This window comes from Hyperolius riggenbachi, chromosome 5 (assembly GCF_040937935.1).
Source record: "Hyperolius riggenbachi isolate aHypRig1 chromosome 5, aHypRig1.pri, whole genome shotgun sequence".
In the NCBI taxonomy this organism is placed as follows: Eukaryota; Metazoa; Chordata; class Amphibia; order Anura; family Hyperoliidae; genus Hyperolius; species Hyperolius riggenbachi.
The window spans coordinates 380222998-380236810 of record NC_090650.1 but is presented as its reverse complement, the minus strand read 5'-3'; the positions used below and the strand labels follow the sequence as shown (position 1 = coordinate 380236810).

The window sequence follows — 13813 nt, the reverse complement described above, 5'->3', positions numbered from 1 at the left end:
TTAAGGAAAGTCCTATAAACCCTAGCTACAGAATACAGCTCTTTGCAAAACTTACCCAGAATTTTACTCACCTGGGCCTTGATTCATGCAGCGCTGGTAAAACTGCCAGGCACAGGTAGCGCAGGCCAAATTACCGGTAAAACCACCAGCCGAGTACTGTGCATTGGACAATTAGCTCGACACCTGGTAAATGGGTAACGCGAACATTGCTATGGCTATATGCATTATGCTGCTTACATAATATGTGTTACCATAGCAATGCTTGTATTACCCATGCACCACAGGTCACGCTAATTGCGCAAGCCGTGGTACTCTGCTGAGGTTAGTACTGGTAATAATGCCATGCAGGGTATAACTAGAGGGGAGCAGCCCCTGCGAGGCCCAAAGCTACAGGGAATCCTAACTACTAACCTTCCCTTCCTCCGATACAGGGGACCATCCTTCAGATCAGGTGTTTTTGTGGCTACACTTGTTATAGGTGTAAAGATCATGATGGCCACGTGTTTTATGACCCTTTTGAGATGGGCTCAGAGGCCGTGAAGGGCACCAGGGGGAGGCAAGGGAAGGGCTGTGAACATGGGGGGCTCAAAGTTTTGCTGGGGGGCCCCATGAATTTTAGTTATGTCACTGATGCCAGTTATGTCACTGATGCCATGGGCACGGCAGTTTTACTGGTGCTACTTGAATCGGGCACATTATCTCCGTAGCTCCTGTACAAAGGAAGTGGTAAAAAAAAAATGCTTTTTTGCTGCCTTACAGCATCACTAGTATTGCCATAGCATTAATATTCTAAATCAGGGGTGTCAAACTCAATCATGTAAGGGGCCAAAGTCTAAGCCATAGGCTAAGTAGCCGGCCAAATTGTTTCTTAACCTCCCTGGCGGTCAATTAAATCCGCAAGGGAGGCAGCGCAGCACTATTTTTTTTTTCTTAAATCATGTAGCTAGCCTAGCATCTACCCCCACCCCCTCCGATCGCCTTCGGCGATCAGGCCCATCAGGAAATCCCATTCTGAACGGGATTTCCTTTAGGGCTTCCCCGTCGCCATGGCGACGGGCGCGATGACGTCATCGACGTCGTGACATTAGAGGGAGTCCCGATCCACCCCTCAGCGCTGCCTGGCACTGATTGGCCAGGCAGCGCATGGGGTCTCGGGGGGGGGGGGGGGCACCCTCTAATGCAGCGGGTAGCGGTGAATCGGCACAGAGCAGCAGCGATCGGAAAAGTGCTAGCTGCGTGTATAAAAAAAAAAAAAATTATGCAAATCGGCTCAGCGGGGCCTGAGCAATCCTCCATGCCGGCTTACCCCGAGCTCAGCTCAAGGTTACCGCTAAGGAGGTTAAGATTTAATATTTATTGAACAGCCTCCAATAAATAACTATAGTGACCGTGGGGGAGTTGGATCCCCACTCCTCCCTCTTCCACAGAGTAACACAGGGGAACAGTTTTATATTTACCTGCTTCAATGCTGTATCAGGTCTTCTGCATACCTCTGGCTCTGAATGCATGTCACGTGATCGGGAGCTGGAGGTATGGAAGCATAGAGCAAAAAAAAACGGAAGAGACACGGTGCAGCGCTAGAGCAGGTAAATATTAGTGATCTGCTGCTCTATGTGGGGAGATGGTGCCAGAGGGAAAGGTGTGTGTGTGTGTGTGTGTGTTTTACCACCCATATGGGGGGGATTTGGATCCAAGGAGGGGGCCCAATTCTAATTTCACTGAGGGGGTTGTTTCTGCACCCAAGCTCAGACTGACACTGACGTACTTTGGACGAGCACGTCAATTAGAGTGCAGAAGATTTGGGCGCAGCTACGGCTATAGCAGCGCAGGTGAGTAACTTCAGTGCCATCAGAAGACCGAGCTAAGGTTTACTTTTAAAACACTGTAGTTCGGCTGCCAGCAATAGCTGGCAGCCGAATTACATAATTCCCCACCATCCACGGGGGCCTGGAGAGGGAATAGTAATTAACGCCGCCAGGACTTGTGCAGGAGCAGAGTAAGCCATATATCAGCTGTATCCTGCTCCCAAGTCTCCCGGCGACGTTTTCTCCGGTACGCACTTTGAATGGGCTGGCAGTGTACGGTTATTCTTTTACTGCTTACAATGATGCACATTTGAAGCTCTCGGGCCACATAAAATGGCAAGGAGGGCTGCGTACGGCCTGCGGGCCTTGAGTTTGAAACCTGTTCTCAAAATAGTCTGCAAGTGTTATAAAGCTTTTTAAAATACTTGAAATACAGACAAATTATTACAAAAATATTTTTTTCTTCGGGAAGGTGGAGACTAGATAATTTAGAAATGTACATAAAGCATTGCATTGTATATAATACTCTATGCATAGCACTGAAGAGATTAACACACAAAATGATCTTCATATAAGAGTAATGATCTGTGAACTGCTTAGAGACAAATATCATCTTTTTCGTTTTTCTTTTTTTATTGTGAATACTTTCTGCTGTCTGCATTTGTTCTCTGTGCGCTGCTTTGCACAAGGACCGATTGTTCACACCTAGCAATCATTTGCATCTTTAAAGCAATCAGATGCCGCTCTTGTCTTTCTTTTTTCCTTAATCACTGTTGCTCTGGGAGAGGTAGTGGCCCTCTTCCAAGATCACGTCCGATCCAAGTTTGTGTGTTTTGGAGAAAGAAAGAGAATTGAGATTGATTGCCGTCATCAACCAGTGTGTGCCATTATAGCATTTCCCCTGTGGATGCGCTGGCATAGGCGGCATGGATATCAGAGCAGCAGGTTGCTTGGCATCGCACGTGGCAGCATCACGGCTGGAGCATCTGCACGCCAGCCATGTGGTGATGGGAAGAAAGGCTGCTTATCTCCCGCTATTATCTTCTGTTCCTCTGGCTGTATCAGCTCTCTCTCGAAGATGTCTATATATAGGCTGTATTGTAATAGCATTTACTGGTGCATGGTACATTAACAGTAAGATAATACTTTCATATATTCTGTCATCGGCCAATAATAAGACTTAAGATAAATTAAGCATACCTTCTCACATCAAACCAACTCCAGGCAGGAACTTTCTTTCCTTCCCCTCTCCATCTCTTCCTCTCCTCTGCTTCATCTCTCTCTCCCTCCCTCCTCCTTATCCACTTCCTCTTTCTCTCACCCCCACCCTGCTTCTTCTCATTCTCCCCTTCCTTTCTCTCTCTCCCCAAATCCCAAAAAGCTTTATCGGCAGGATCTAAAAAATTTAGCATTGCTAAAACAAAACATTAGTGTTAGCATGGGAGGGGGTGGTTGTGGGATAATGGGCAAGGGGAGGGTATAGGTGACAGTATATGGGGTATATAGACCATAAGGGTGGGCAATGGTATAAGGGGTATACAGTCCATGGAGTATCATGTTACTCTGTTGGTGTCAGGCAGCGACATATCATGCCGCTATTTACATGGTTGTTTCCTCTTCCCCATGTGCAGTTTCCTCTCCTCATCTGTGGATGTGAAATCCGGCATGTAGGCAGAGGGCTTCCATGTCTGTCTGTGCTGCCCTGTCTCTGTCTCCAGGCTGTGGACACTCAGAGGGTACATGGTCTCAGGGTCTTTCTGTCTTTCTGTTGGTGTAGCCTCTCCAGATACAGGTCCATTGTGTCTCTCTCTCTCTCTCTCTCTCTCTCTCTCTCTCTCTCTCTCTCTCTCTCTCTCTCTCTCTCTCTCTCTCTCTCTCTCTCTCTCTCTCTCAATCCAAAGAGCTTTACTGGCAGAACCAAATACATTTAGCATTGCCAAAGCATGGAATCGGACATACTTTTAAAGAGAACCCGAGGTGGGGTTCTGACAATGCTATCTGCACACAGCGGCTGGGTCTGCTTATATTGCCCAGCCTCTGTTGCTATCTCAATCCCACCTAAGTTCCCCCTGCACTCTGCTATCCCCCATAAATCACAGCCGCTCTGTCGACATGCAGCATGTCGCAGCGGGCTGTGTTTACCTCTGTACTTTCAGTCTCGTTGCTCCCCGCCTCCAGCATAGCTCCGTTCCCCGCCAACGTCCCTTCCCTCCCTGCTGATTGGAGGGAAGGGACGCGGGCGGGGACCGGAGCTATGCAGGAGGCGGGGGATCGGCAAGAGTGACAGCTCCAGATGTAAACACAACCCGCTGTGTGTCGACAGCGCGGCTGTGATTTATGGGGGCCAGCAGAGCGCAGGGGGAACTTAGGGGGGGAACTCTATAGCAACAGAGGCTGGGCAGTATAGGCAGACCCAGCCTCTGTGTGCAGATAGCATTGTCAGAACCCCACCTCGGGTTCTCTTTAACATCCATTGCTTTCAAATGGGCTTATCTGCCATCTCTGCCATAGGCAGTCATGTAACACAGGGGAGAGATCAGATTACAACTTGTGATTATACACAAATGAAGTGGAATTAGACGGGCTAAACTCTCTAAATACATACAGAGTGCATTTCTCTCTGTTTTCCTTCTGTTCCGTGCAAGAGTTGAGGTCCACTTTAAAAAACACTGTTCTCCATTCTAGCCTATGATGATCTCAATAATGGAAGTGACAAATCTGTCTAGTGATCTGTAAACTGGTCATTAGGCTTATGGCCATTTTATAAATAGGCCAATCTTTACAAAAATATCAGGGGTTCTAAAAGCATTGATAATTTCAGTCGATCACCACATTTATAAATGTGTTATTATTTGTGCCCTCGCCAATTTGCACTGTCGATGGAAAGTTTGAGGGGGAGGAAGAAAAATTCTCATACGGATTGGAGAAACAATTTAAAAAATTTGAAATTCCTCTATTCCTTAAGGAGTTAAAGTAGTATTTTGTTATTCAGTCGTGCCCGACTCTTTGATCCCCATTGACCACAGCACACCAGGTCCTTCTAACCTCTACAGCCTCTCAAAGCTTTTCCAAGTTCATGTTTGTTGCTTTCTTTATACTATATAGTCATCTCATTTTCTGTCGTGCCCTCAGCCTTTTGCCCTTGATCTTTCCCACCATCAGAGTCTTCTCAAATGAGTCCTGCCTTCTCATTGTGTGTCCAAAGTATTTCAGCTTCTTCTTCAGCATTGCTCCTTCCAATTAACAATTGTGGTTAATTTATTTAAGGATTGACTGATTGGATCATCTTGCAGTCCAAGGGACTCTTAAAAGTCTTCTCTAGCACCACAATTCAAAGGTGTCCATTCTTCTGTGTTCAGCCTTCCAGCCTTATGGCCCAACTCTCTTGACCATACATTACCCCTGAAAAAACCATGGCTTTAACTGTACGGACCTTTGTTGACAAGGTGACATTTTTGCTTTTTATTACCCTCTCCGGGTAATGTCTTTTAATTTCATGGCTGCATTCTTTGTCTGCAGTGATCTTTGATCCCAAGTACACAAAGTCGGACACCGCTTCCATTTCTTCCCCCTCTATGCCAGGAGGGCATGGATCTTGATGCCATGACGTTAGTTTTTTATATTAAGCCTTAGGCCAACTTATGCACTCTCCTCTTTCACCGTAATCAAGAGGTTTTTTTTTTTAAATTCTTCTTCGCTTTCTGCCATAAGGGTTGTATCTTCTGCATACCCAAGGTTGGTTATTATTTCTTCCACAATCTTAATTCCAGCTTTTGCTTCATCCAATCCAGCATGATATACTCTGCATATAAGTTAAATAAAGAAGGTGACAATATACAGCCTTGTCATACTCCTTTTTAATATTGAACCCATCAGTGGCTGGATAGTGTAATGGTTAAGGGCTCTGCCTCTGACACTGGAGACCTGGGTTCAAATCTCGGCTCTGCCTGTTCAGTAAGCCAGCACCTATTCAGTAGGAGACCTTGGGCAAGACTCCCTAACACTGCTACTGCCTATAGAGCGCGTCCTAGTGGCTGCAGCTCTGGTGCTTTGAGTCCGCCAGGAGAAAAGCGCGATATAAATGTTCTGTGTTTTTGTTTGTTAGTTGTTCCATGTTCAGTTCTCACAGTTGCTTCTTGACCTGCAAACAAGTTCTGGTGACATGTTAGTTGATCCAGTACTCCCATCTATTTAGAACTTGCTATCATTTATTGGGAGATTTACAATCAAAGGCTTTGGTATAGTCAATGAAGCAGAAGTGGATGTTTTTCTGAAGTTACCTTGCTTTCTCCATAATCCATCAAAGGTTGGTAATTTGATCTTTGGTTCTCCTGCCTCTTGGAAAACCAGCTTGCTCGTCCGGTAGTTCTTGGTTCACATATGGCTGAAGCCCTGCCTGCAAAATCTTGATCATGACCTTGCAAGCTTGTGTAGTATTTTAGAAAGCATTAGTTAAAAGCATCACTCAAGTTGTATGATTTATTGCATATCATTTTCAATACCTTTTTTTACTTTACTTTGAAAAATCCTCTTTACATTGTCCGTGCAAAGTTTGTGTCCAGATGACATGCTGTACTAACAAAGCAATTTCTCCCAAGCATGGTCTTGTGTACTTCAAGTTCAGTTAACTTATTTTTGGATGTGTTAGTCGAGCAATCTATATATTTAGTTATATCTAGCTCCTGTCACCTTCCCTCAGAATCAGTGATACGTCTCATGAGGTTCATCCTCACCCACAATTACTTTACCTTTAGGCAGGAAGTTTATCTGCAAAGCATGGGAATCAGTATTGAAACATGCTTTGCACCCTCATATGCTCATGGCAAAGATAGAAAGTGATTTTTTTTATCAAGCTGTACCCACAAACCCCTCTCCTATTCCTGGTCAGGAGTTCCATGTTCCCACCTGAAAAGAATGGCACATTTCCCTGTGAGCAGTGGAGATGCAAATCCTGCCCCCCTCTATTATGTCCAGATAGCTTGCCAATAACATATTCTATTGGTGTCTTCCACATCTGAGTGAGAATGATATGTACATCATCCAACACAGTGTATGTGACCAAGTGCACAAAATGCCGGAAAAAGCTCTATACATTGGGGAAACTAGTCAAACCGTACGGAAGAGGCTAAACATGCACCGCTACACAATGAAACACAAAAGGACACCCCAATAGGACTACATTTTGACACACCTGCCCACAACATACCCCAGGAATTACCATTCTAAATTTAAAATCTTGGAAAGCAAGGCAAACATTTGAATATAACTTTTAGAAAATACAAAGCATTATAGTTACTACTGGAGGGATTCGCATGGTTCATAATGCTTCTTTTTTGCTATCACATGATTATTATACCAACCAGTTTGTATGGTAATGTTATTGGAGAAGAACTATAAACACACTTGCAATTTTTACCTAATAAAAAATGTTTCCTTCAGAATTTTCGAATGGGCTTTCGAATCGGGTCAGAATTGAGTCAGTACAGAAACAGAGGGGGTTAACTCATCCTCGTCATCTCTGGACGCTGCGTTCCATGCCCGTCTACATCCTCCCGATATTTCCTTCTTCCAGCTGTAAAGCAGGAGGTATCGAATGTGATGGAAAGCGACATGGAGCACTGTGGCCAGAGGCAGCATCAAGGGTCAGTTAACTCCCTTTGCAGTGGCCCGCATGCGCAATCAATCAGTTCTTGTTTCGACTTCATCAGGTGCAGAAATTTCTCATATTCCCAAAATGATTTAACAATTCAATTGGGCTTCAGAAATTATCAGCTGCAGACGTTTTGAATATTTCCCAAATTGTTGATGATGACTTTTCTGAGAACAAGTCTGGTCTTCTTGATTGTGCATTTCAGAGACTGTAGAATGGGTGGGCTCAGGTATTGTGCCAGTTCTGCTGCCAATGTGGTCCTAGACGTGTGGATTCAGAGCAGGCTATCTATGTTACTGCTCCCCGCCCGCGTCTCTTCCTTCCAATCAGCGGGGAGGGAAGGGACGCGGGCGTGGAGCGACGACATAGAGGAGGCGGGCGAGTGACGAGACTGACAGTACAGCTGTAAACAGCCTGCTGGCGACACGCTGCGTGTCATTAGCATGGCTGTGTGATTTATGGGGCACGGGGGGGCCTGGGGGGAAACAGTATAGCAACAGAGGCTGGGCATTATATGCAGACCCAGCCTCTGTGTGCTAATAGGCTTCGTAAGAGCCACCGCGGGTTCTCTTTAAGGCCGCAGACTTGTGCCCCCACTGTAATGTAATGTTTGTCTTTATTGCATACTTCTGTTCTGTGGGATAAATAGAGCCTAAAGTTTCTTCACCTAGTGCCCGGTATTCTCTACATTGTTCACAAGATATCTGCCTCTGCTGTGAGCACGGGTGATTGGGCTGTTGTGTGCATCTAGTGCCACTTATCAATTTCTTCTATTGAACATTAAATATTACAAATCAGTAACAATCCTTTAGCTACCTAAAATGGCTCTGCTGCGTGTTTGACTGTGACACAAATGGCATATTGCTAGCTCCCTCAGGGTTAAGGACAGATGGGGGGGAGGGGGTAATTATACGTGCTATGCGAGCTTATCTTTAATATCTTGGTGCTGTACAAATTTGGAAGAATTATTATTTGGGTCTGGCATTAGAAATCCTTTTCCACTGTAGTTTTTTACATATTGTACACTGCTGCAGTTTCATTATCCTAAATGCTAGGAGGGAGCATTTGTGCACACTGATATAATTATGCACATTGTGCGTGTTTACTTGAATATCAAGAAAACACATCTGTAGGCACTGTATCATGGCACTGTTCTGACATTCATTATGTGGGTTGAGAATAGCAAACGACACTGTACAGGTCTGCTGTCCATTCTCCCCAGCAGATGGCTGCTACAGTTGTGTGTCACTTGCTTATTACATCCTCTTAAGATTAGTAGCTGCATGTCCAGATGGGCCTGAAAGAACAGCTGTGTATAAAAAAAGAAAATAAATGAAACCTGCATGATGATTTTTTTTTCCTCAAGAGGGGAAAAAAGTGCCCTACTTGCACTAAAAAGAGAAGGGAAAAAAAGAGAAGAAAACCGCCCAACGCTTCTTCCTCGCCGCTTCCACTAAAATGTTTGTTAATCATTTGTGGTTTGTTTGTATTTTTCTTAATTTAAGTAAATATTCATTATTTGGTTCTTTAATGCGGCTGTGCGTTTCTTTATTACACGAGGGCCATATAAACGGTGAAATTATCGAAAAACTTGTCACCATGCAAAAATCAAGACGATGCCTGGGAGAAACGTATGCTACAGTTGGAATGTTTTGAGCAAATTTATGCCATTAGCACTAAAACATGAACAGCCAGGTAGAAAATCCCAGCAGAACATAAACAAATGTGCTGAATTATTCATGATGGATCTTTTTTTTTTTCCTTTTTGTGCAGTTTTTTTTTTTTAACTGCAAATGGTGTTTTGAAGGTTGCTCTTTTTTTTATTTTGTACGCTGTAAGATGTGCACTAATGAAATGGCTTTATTTGAAATAATGCCAGAAATAAATGGATGGCGCTGAAGATAAATGTATTCGCCATAGTCGCTTTAATTTTCTGATCCGCTCTAGTGTTTTTTAAAGAGTACTTGTGTGCAATGTCTTTGGCATTATACTTTTAATGCATTTTATTGTAAAATTGTGCAGTGCAATTATTCATTATTTGTATATGTGAAACAACCACTATACATTTGGTTGGCTGTGTTATATGTGTATTTGCATTAAGAATATTCACATTATGATTTTTTTTTTGGGTTAATAAATATGAGAGGAGGAAGAAGTGAATTGTATTGAGTGCTAGAAGTGTGTATGTTTTTTACCACATTTTTTTCTTGTTTTTCATCCTGTTTATCAGCAGTAAATTACATTATTTAATAATTAGATTTTGTAATACTTTACAGTGTTTCTCAGATGTAATACGTAAATCTATCTATAATTAATCCTTGGGTTTTATTTTATTATTATATTAAGCACACAAATGTATTTTCTTTACAAATATGATTTTTTTTTAAATTAAAAATTATGAAATACAAGATATCCTCGATTTGCGCCTAACTTATGTTTTAGGGGCTTACGTAATTCACATTTTGCATAATTAAAACAGTAAATCCCAATTAAAAAAATGTAACCTGATGTACTTGTATTCCACATTCAGTTTTCACCAGACTTCTACTTTTATAGAAGGGAATGATGGGACCTGGCCAAGCTATTTTAGCTGTGTCTATCAAAACAAATCACTTAGCATGTCAGCTTATACTTAGAATCCCTTTAAAGTGCCTTCAGCTCAGGTCTAAACTGCAGGGCAAATTTTTGTGAAGTGTACTAAACTTATGGACATACTTTAACTAGTTACTGCACCGCATGCAGTATATCTACGCCCTGACAGACTTCATCTGAAGTCCTGGGGAAGTAGATAATCGTCTCCCACCACGATCGCTGCTGTGCACGCTGGCCCAGTAGTACTAAGACCAGTGAATGGGAAAACAGTTCCCAGTCACCGATCTAAGTGTCTGTGATCAATGATCACTGGTATCAATGAGATGCCGGTGGTCATTGATGAAAGTGGACGCACACACGCACTATTTCCTGTATACTGTTCACATTACACAAGAATAAACTGGCAGGGGGGGGGGTGCATCTAGTGGCCAGTAAAACCCTACATACATTACATTAAATAAAAATCGATAAATCCCTTGATATTAACCCTTTACCTCCCCCACTCTCCCTCTGCATCATTCCCACTATCCGAAGGTGCAGGCAGAATCTGGGTTAGCTGGGGCTTACGATTTGGAAGAGGGACTCTCCATGAAACATAGGCCCAGGGACTAAAGCCCTGAGCTTGGGTATAACCACGTATAATGCTTCTCTGGAGTTAAGCTTCAAGATCAAAATCTTAGCCATGGAAATGACTGAATTATTTTAACATCGTCTATTTTATCTTTTACAGGAGGTGTTCCTGGTGGCCGTAGCCTTGCTGGTCTTGTTGTTGGCTTTCTATGCCTTCTTTTACCTTAAATTAACTGAGCCTGCAGAGCCCGGAGAAGATTCTACGGACTAACGAACGCCAGAGATCTCCGAATACTGAATTTGTTGTGGAGGACTCTGACTGTGTAAATGCATCGTGCCTAACAGCATTGCTGTGGCTGCAGTTTCCGGCACTATGACAAACTGAAAACATTCCAGGTCTAATTCAATGATCATAAAGCAAAAAAACTTGCCACTTTTAATGAAGCTATAATCACAAGAGAATAACAGGCAACATCTCACTCTTAAAGTGAACCCGAGCTGGGGAAAAAATGTTACTTACCTAGGTAGAGGGAAGTCTGTGGATAGTGCAGATGCTTCTTATCACCTCCTAGCCTGGACCCTCTGCCGTAAACGTAAACTTTGAACATATCCAATGAGCTTGTTGGATATGTTCACGTACGAGCGCAGCCGTATCCACGCAGGCGCAGTATGGCTTCTCTCGTTTCGTAAGGGAAGTGTGCCCATGAACTGTTAGAGGGCCCTGGCCGAGGAGGACGTAAGAAGCCTGCAGATGAGCTTCCCTCTTCTTAAATAAGTATTCAACTTTTTTTTTTCCCACTGCTTGGGTTTTCTTTAAATAAGCCACAAGAATAGCTATTTGCAAACCTTTGCAATAGACAAAAATGTTGGGCTTACTATAATCCCATAAATGTACTTGCAGTACAAAGTTTCTGTATCTTAATAATAATCATTCCTCCACTGAGGCCACGTTCACAGTGTTATGTTGTGATGCGGCATAACAGCCGCTCTCTAACGCGTCTCACCATACTGCAATGCACCACCTATGAATTGTGTTACTGAAAAACGTGTGTTTTAACAGTGAAGCATACTTTTCATTGGCTGAATGCTTCACTGTATGCGAGGCAATGTTTAGGTAATCTGCAGTGCTGCTTTCCTGATCTGCTGCGTTATGTTCCTTCTGTCACAGGGAACGCAGTGGCCACTGTGAACGTGGCCTCTCCAGGATACTTGTAATTTTAAAACAAACACTTGCTGTGATGGACTATGGCTTATCCCCGCCCCAGCTACAGGAAGTACTTCCCTTTCCTCCCCCATTATTGGTTACTTCGTGTTTGAACAGTATCGCATCTCAGTACTACAGAGGCCCAATGAGAGGGTAATAACTCCTGCAATTTATTTGCAATTTGGAAATGGACCAATCAAATGCACTTCCTGCCTATTTTAATTAGCACAGTTCCCAGCTGAATACACTTTGCATTAGAATTGCAGGCAAGCAGGGATTTTTAGCATCTTATAGAGTCTAGACCAGGGGTCTCAAACTTGCGGCCCTCGATGCAATATTTTGTGGCCCTCGCTGGCAAAAGCTTCAGTGCTCCCAAGTAATCCACCGCATCCCCGCCGCTAAACAAGGGCTGCAGAGCCCCCAAATCGCCCGGGGCAATCCGCAGGCATTTTCTGGAAGGGGCAGAGCTTTCAGCTTCAGCTCTGCCCCTCCTGACGTCAATCGCCACACGGATCGCCGCCTCTCCCCGCCCCTCTCTGTGAAGGAAGAGTGAGAGGGGCGGGCAGAGGCGGCGATGCGCCGCGATTGTGAAATTCCTTATGCGGCCCAGCCTCATCCTGACTTTGCCTCCTGCGGCCCCCAGGTAAATTGAGTTTGAGACCCCTGGTCTAGACCATCTTTACTCAATAAGCTGAAGGGAGCATGTGATCAATTTGATCAGGTGATAGGGAGCATGTGATCAATTTGATCAGGTGATAGGGAGCATGTGATCAATTTGATCAGGCTCTGATTTGCTGGTTATCAACTGATTAACCTAATCACTTGCTTATACACCTGAACATCTCTGCTCAGCACTTGAGATGGACAGTGGGACGCCAATAATACTGACTTGCATGTCATTTCCATGGGAATTGCTTACGACTTGCAATGGGGTCAATTAAATTTCACAGGAAGTACATTTGCTGAGCCCAGTTCTAAGCTGCACACATTACATTAAATAAGCATGCAAGGGCGAATCCTTACCATCCTGTTTACTGCCCAGCACCAGCCATTTCAGAATACGTAATTTGAACCAAACCTTTAGGCCCCTTCCACGCTTTACACACTTGTTGCGGTGCCATTCTTCTATGATCGCAAGGTCGCACGGCATGTTACCCCTGCAGCGAAACCATACAGTGAGGCATACTTGCAATGAAAGTATGTCTCACTTCTGGGTTAACTGCACATGATGTTCGTCTTCACGACGGGACCCGTCGCACCACACATCATTCAATGTGATGAGCCCATAAGGGGTGGCCATATCCTGAATTTATGCAACTTTACTGGTAAATTTTCCCCATCCAAGTATTTTCCTACATACAAATTGTCAATTATAAAATACAAAGCAGAAGCTGTTTTTTCAGAAAGTATTTTTTTTTCCTTTGATGTTTGCCTGATGTGTTGATTTGTAACGTTCATTTGGTGATGCCATGATTTTAATTAAAAGCATTTGTAAACATGACAGTTTCGATGGACAGAGATTTTTCTTTTAAATGATTCTTTTGTATTTGGTGCCTAATAAACAGTTTTATAATCTTGGTTGTAATGCTGAGTTTGTGTTGTATATATTAGCGTGTCACCCAGGGGACGACACACATGCGGTATGATGTGATTTCATTCTCACCCCTAGCATGTAAAGTGCGGATGTGATGGGGAGATTATGCATTCTGAAAATAGCAGCAGGGAAATGTAAGGTGATAATGGGGGATTTATTGTCTGTGTTTGTGATTACTCCTTTTCTGAATGATTGTGTGCAAAACACCAGCAGAGCATCTCAAAATCCTTCTGCAAGTTTACCTGTACACAGTGGCGTAGCTGCAGACCTTGGGGCCCCGATGCAGAATTTGGACCCGTGCCCCCTCCCACCCTACATTAGTCAGGCATAGGCACCTCCAGTATAGGTAGTCAGGAATAGGTGCCCCTGTATAGGTAGCCAGAAATAGGTGCCCCAGT

At 43.8% G+C, this 13813-nt stretch overlaps 1 protein-coding gene across 1 annotated transcript in view; it reads left to right on the top strand.

Moving 5' to 3' along the window:
* TRIQK (triple QxxK/R motif containing) overlaps positions 1-13406 on the top strand; it is a 167404-nt gene extending 153998 nt beyond the window's left edge. The window contains exon 5 of the mRNA XM_068237642.1: positions 10778-13406. Coding sequence (XP_068093743.1) covers positions 10778-10888 — 111 coding nt within the window. The 3' untranslated portion in view covers positions 10889-13406. The remainder of the gene's footprint in view (positions 1-10777) is intronic.
* Positions 13407-13813: the final 407 nt, after the last annotated feature.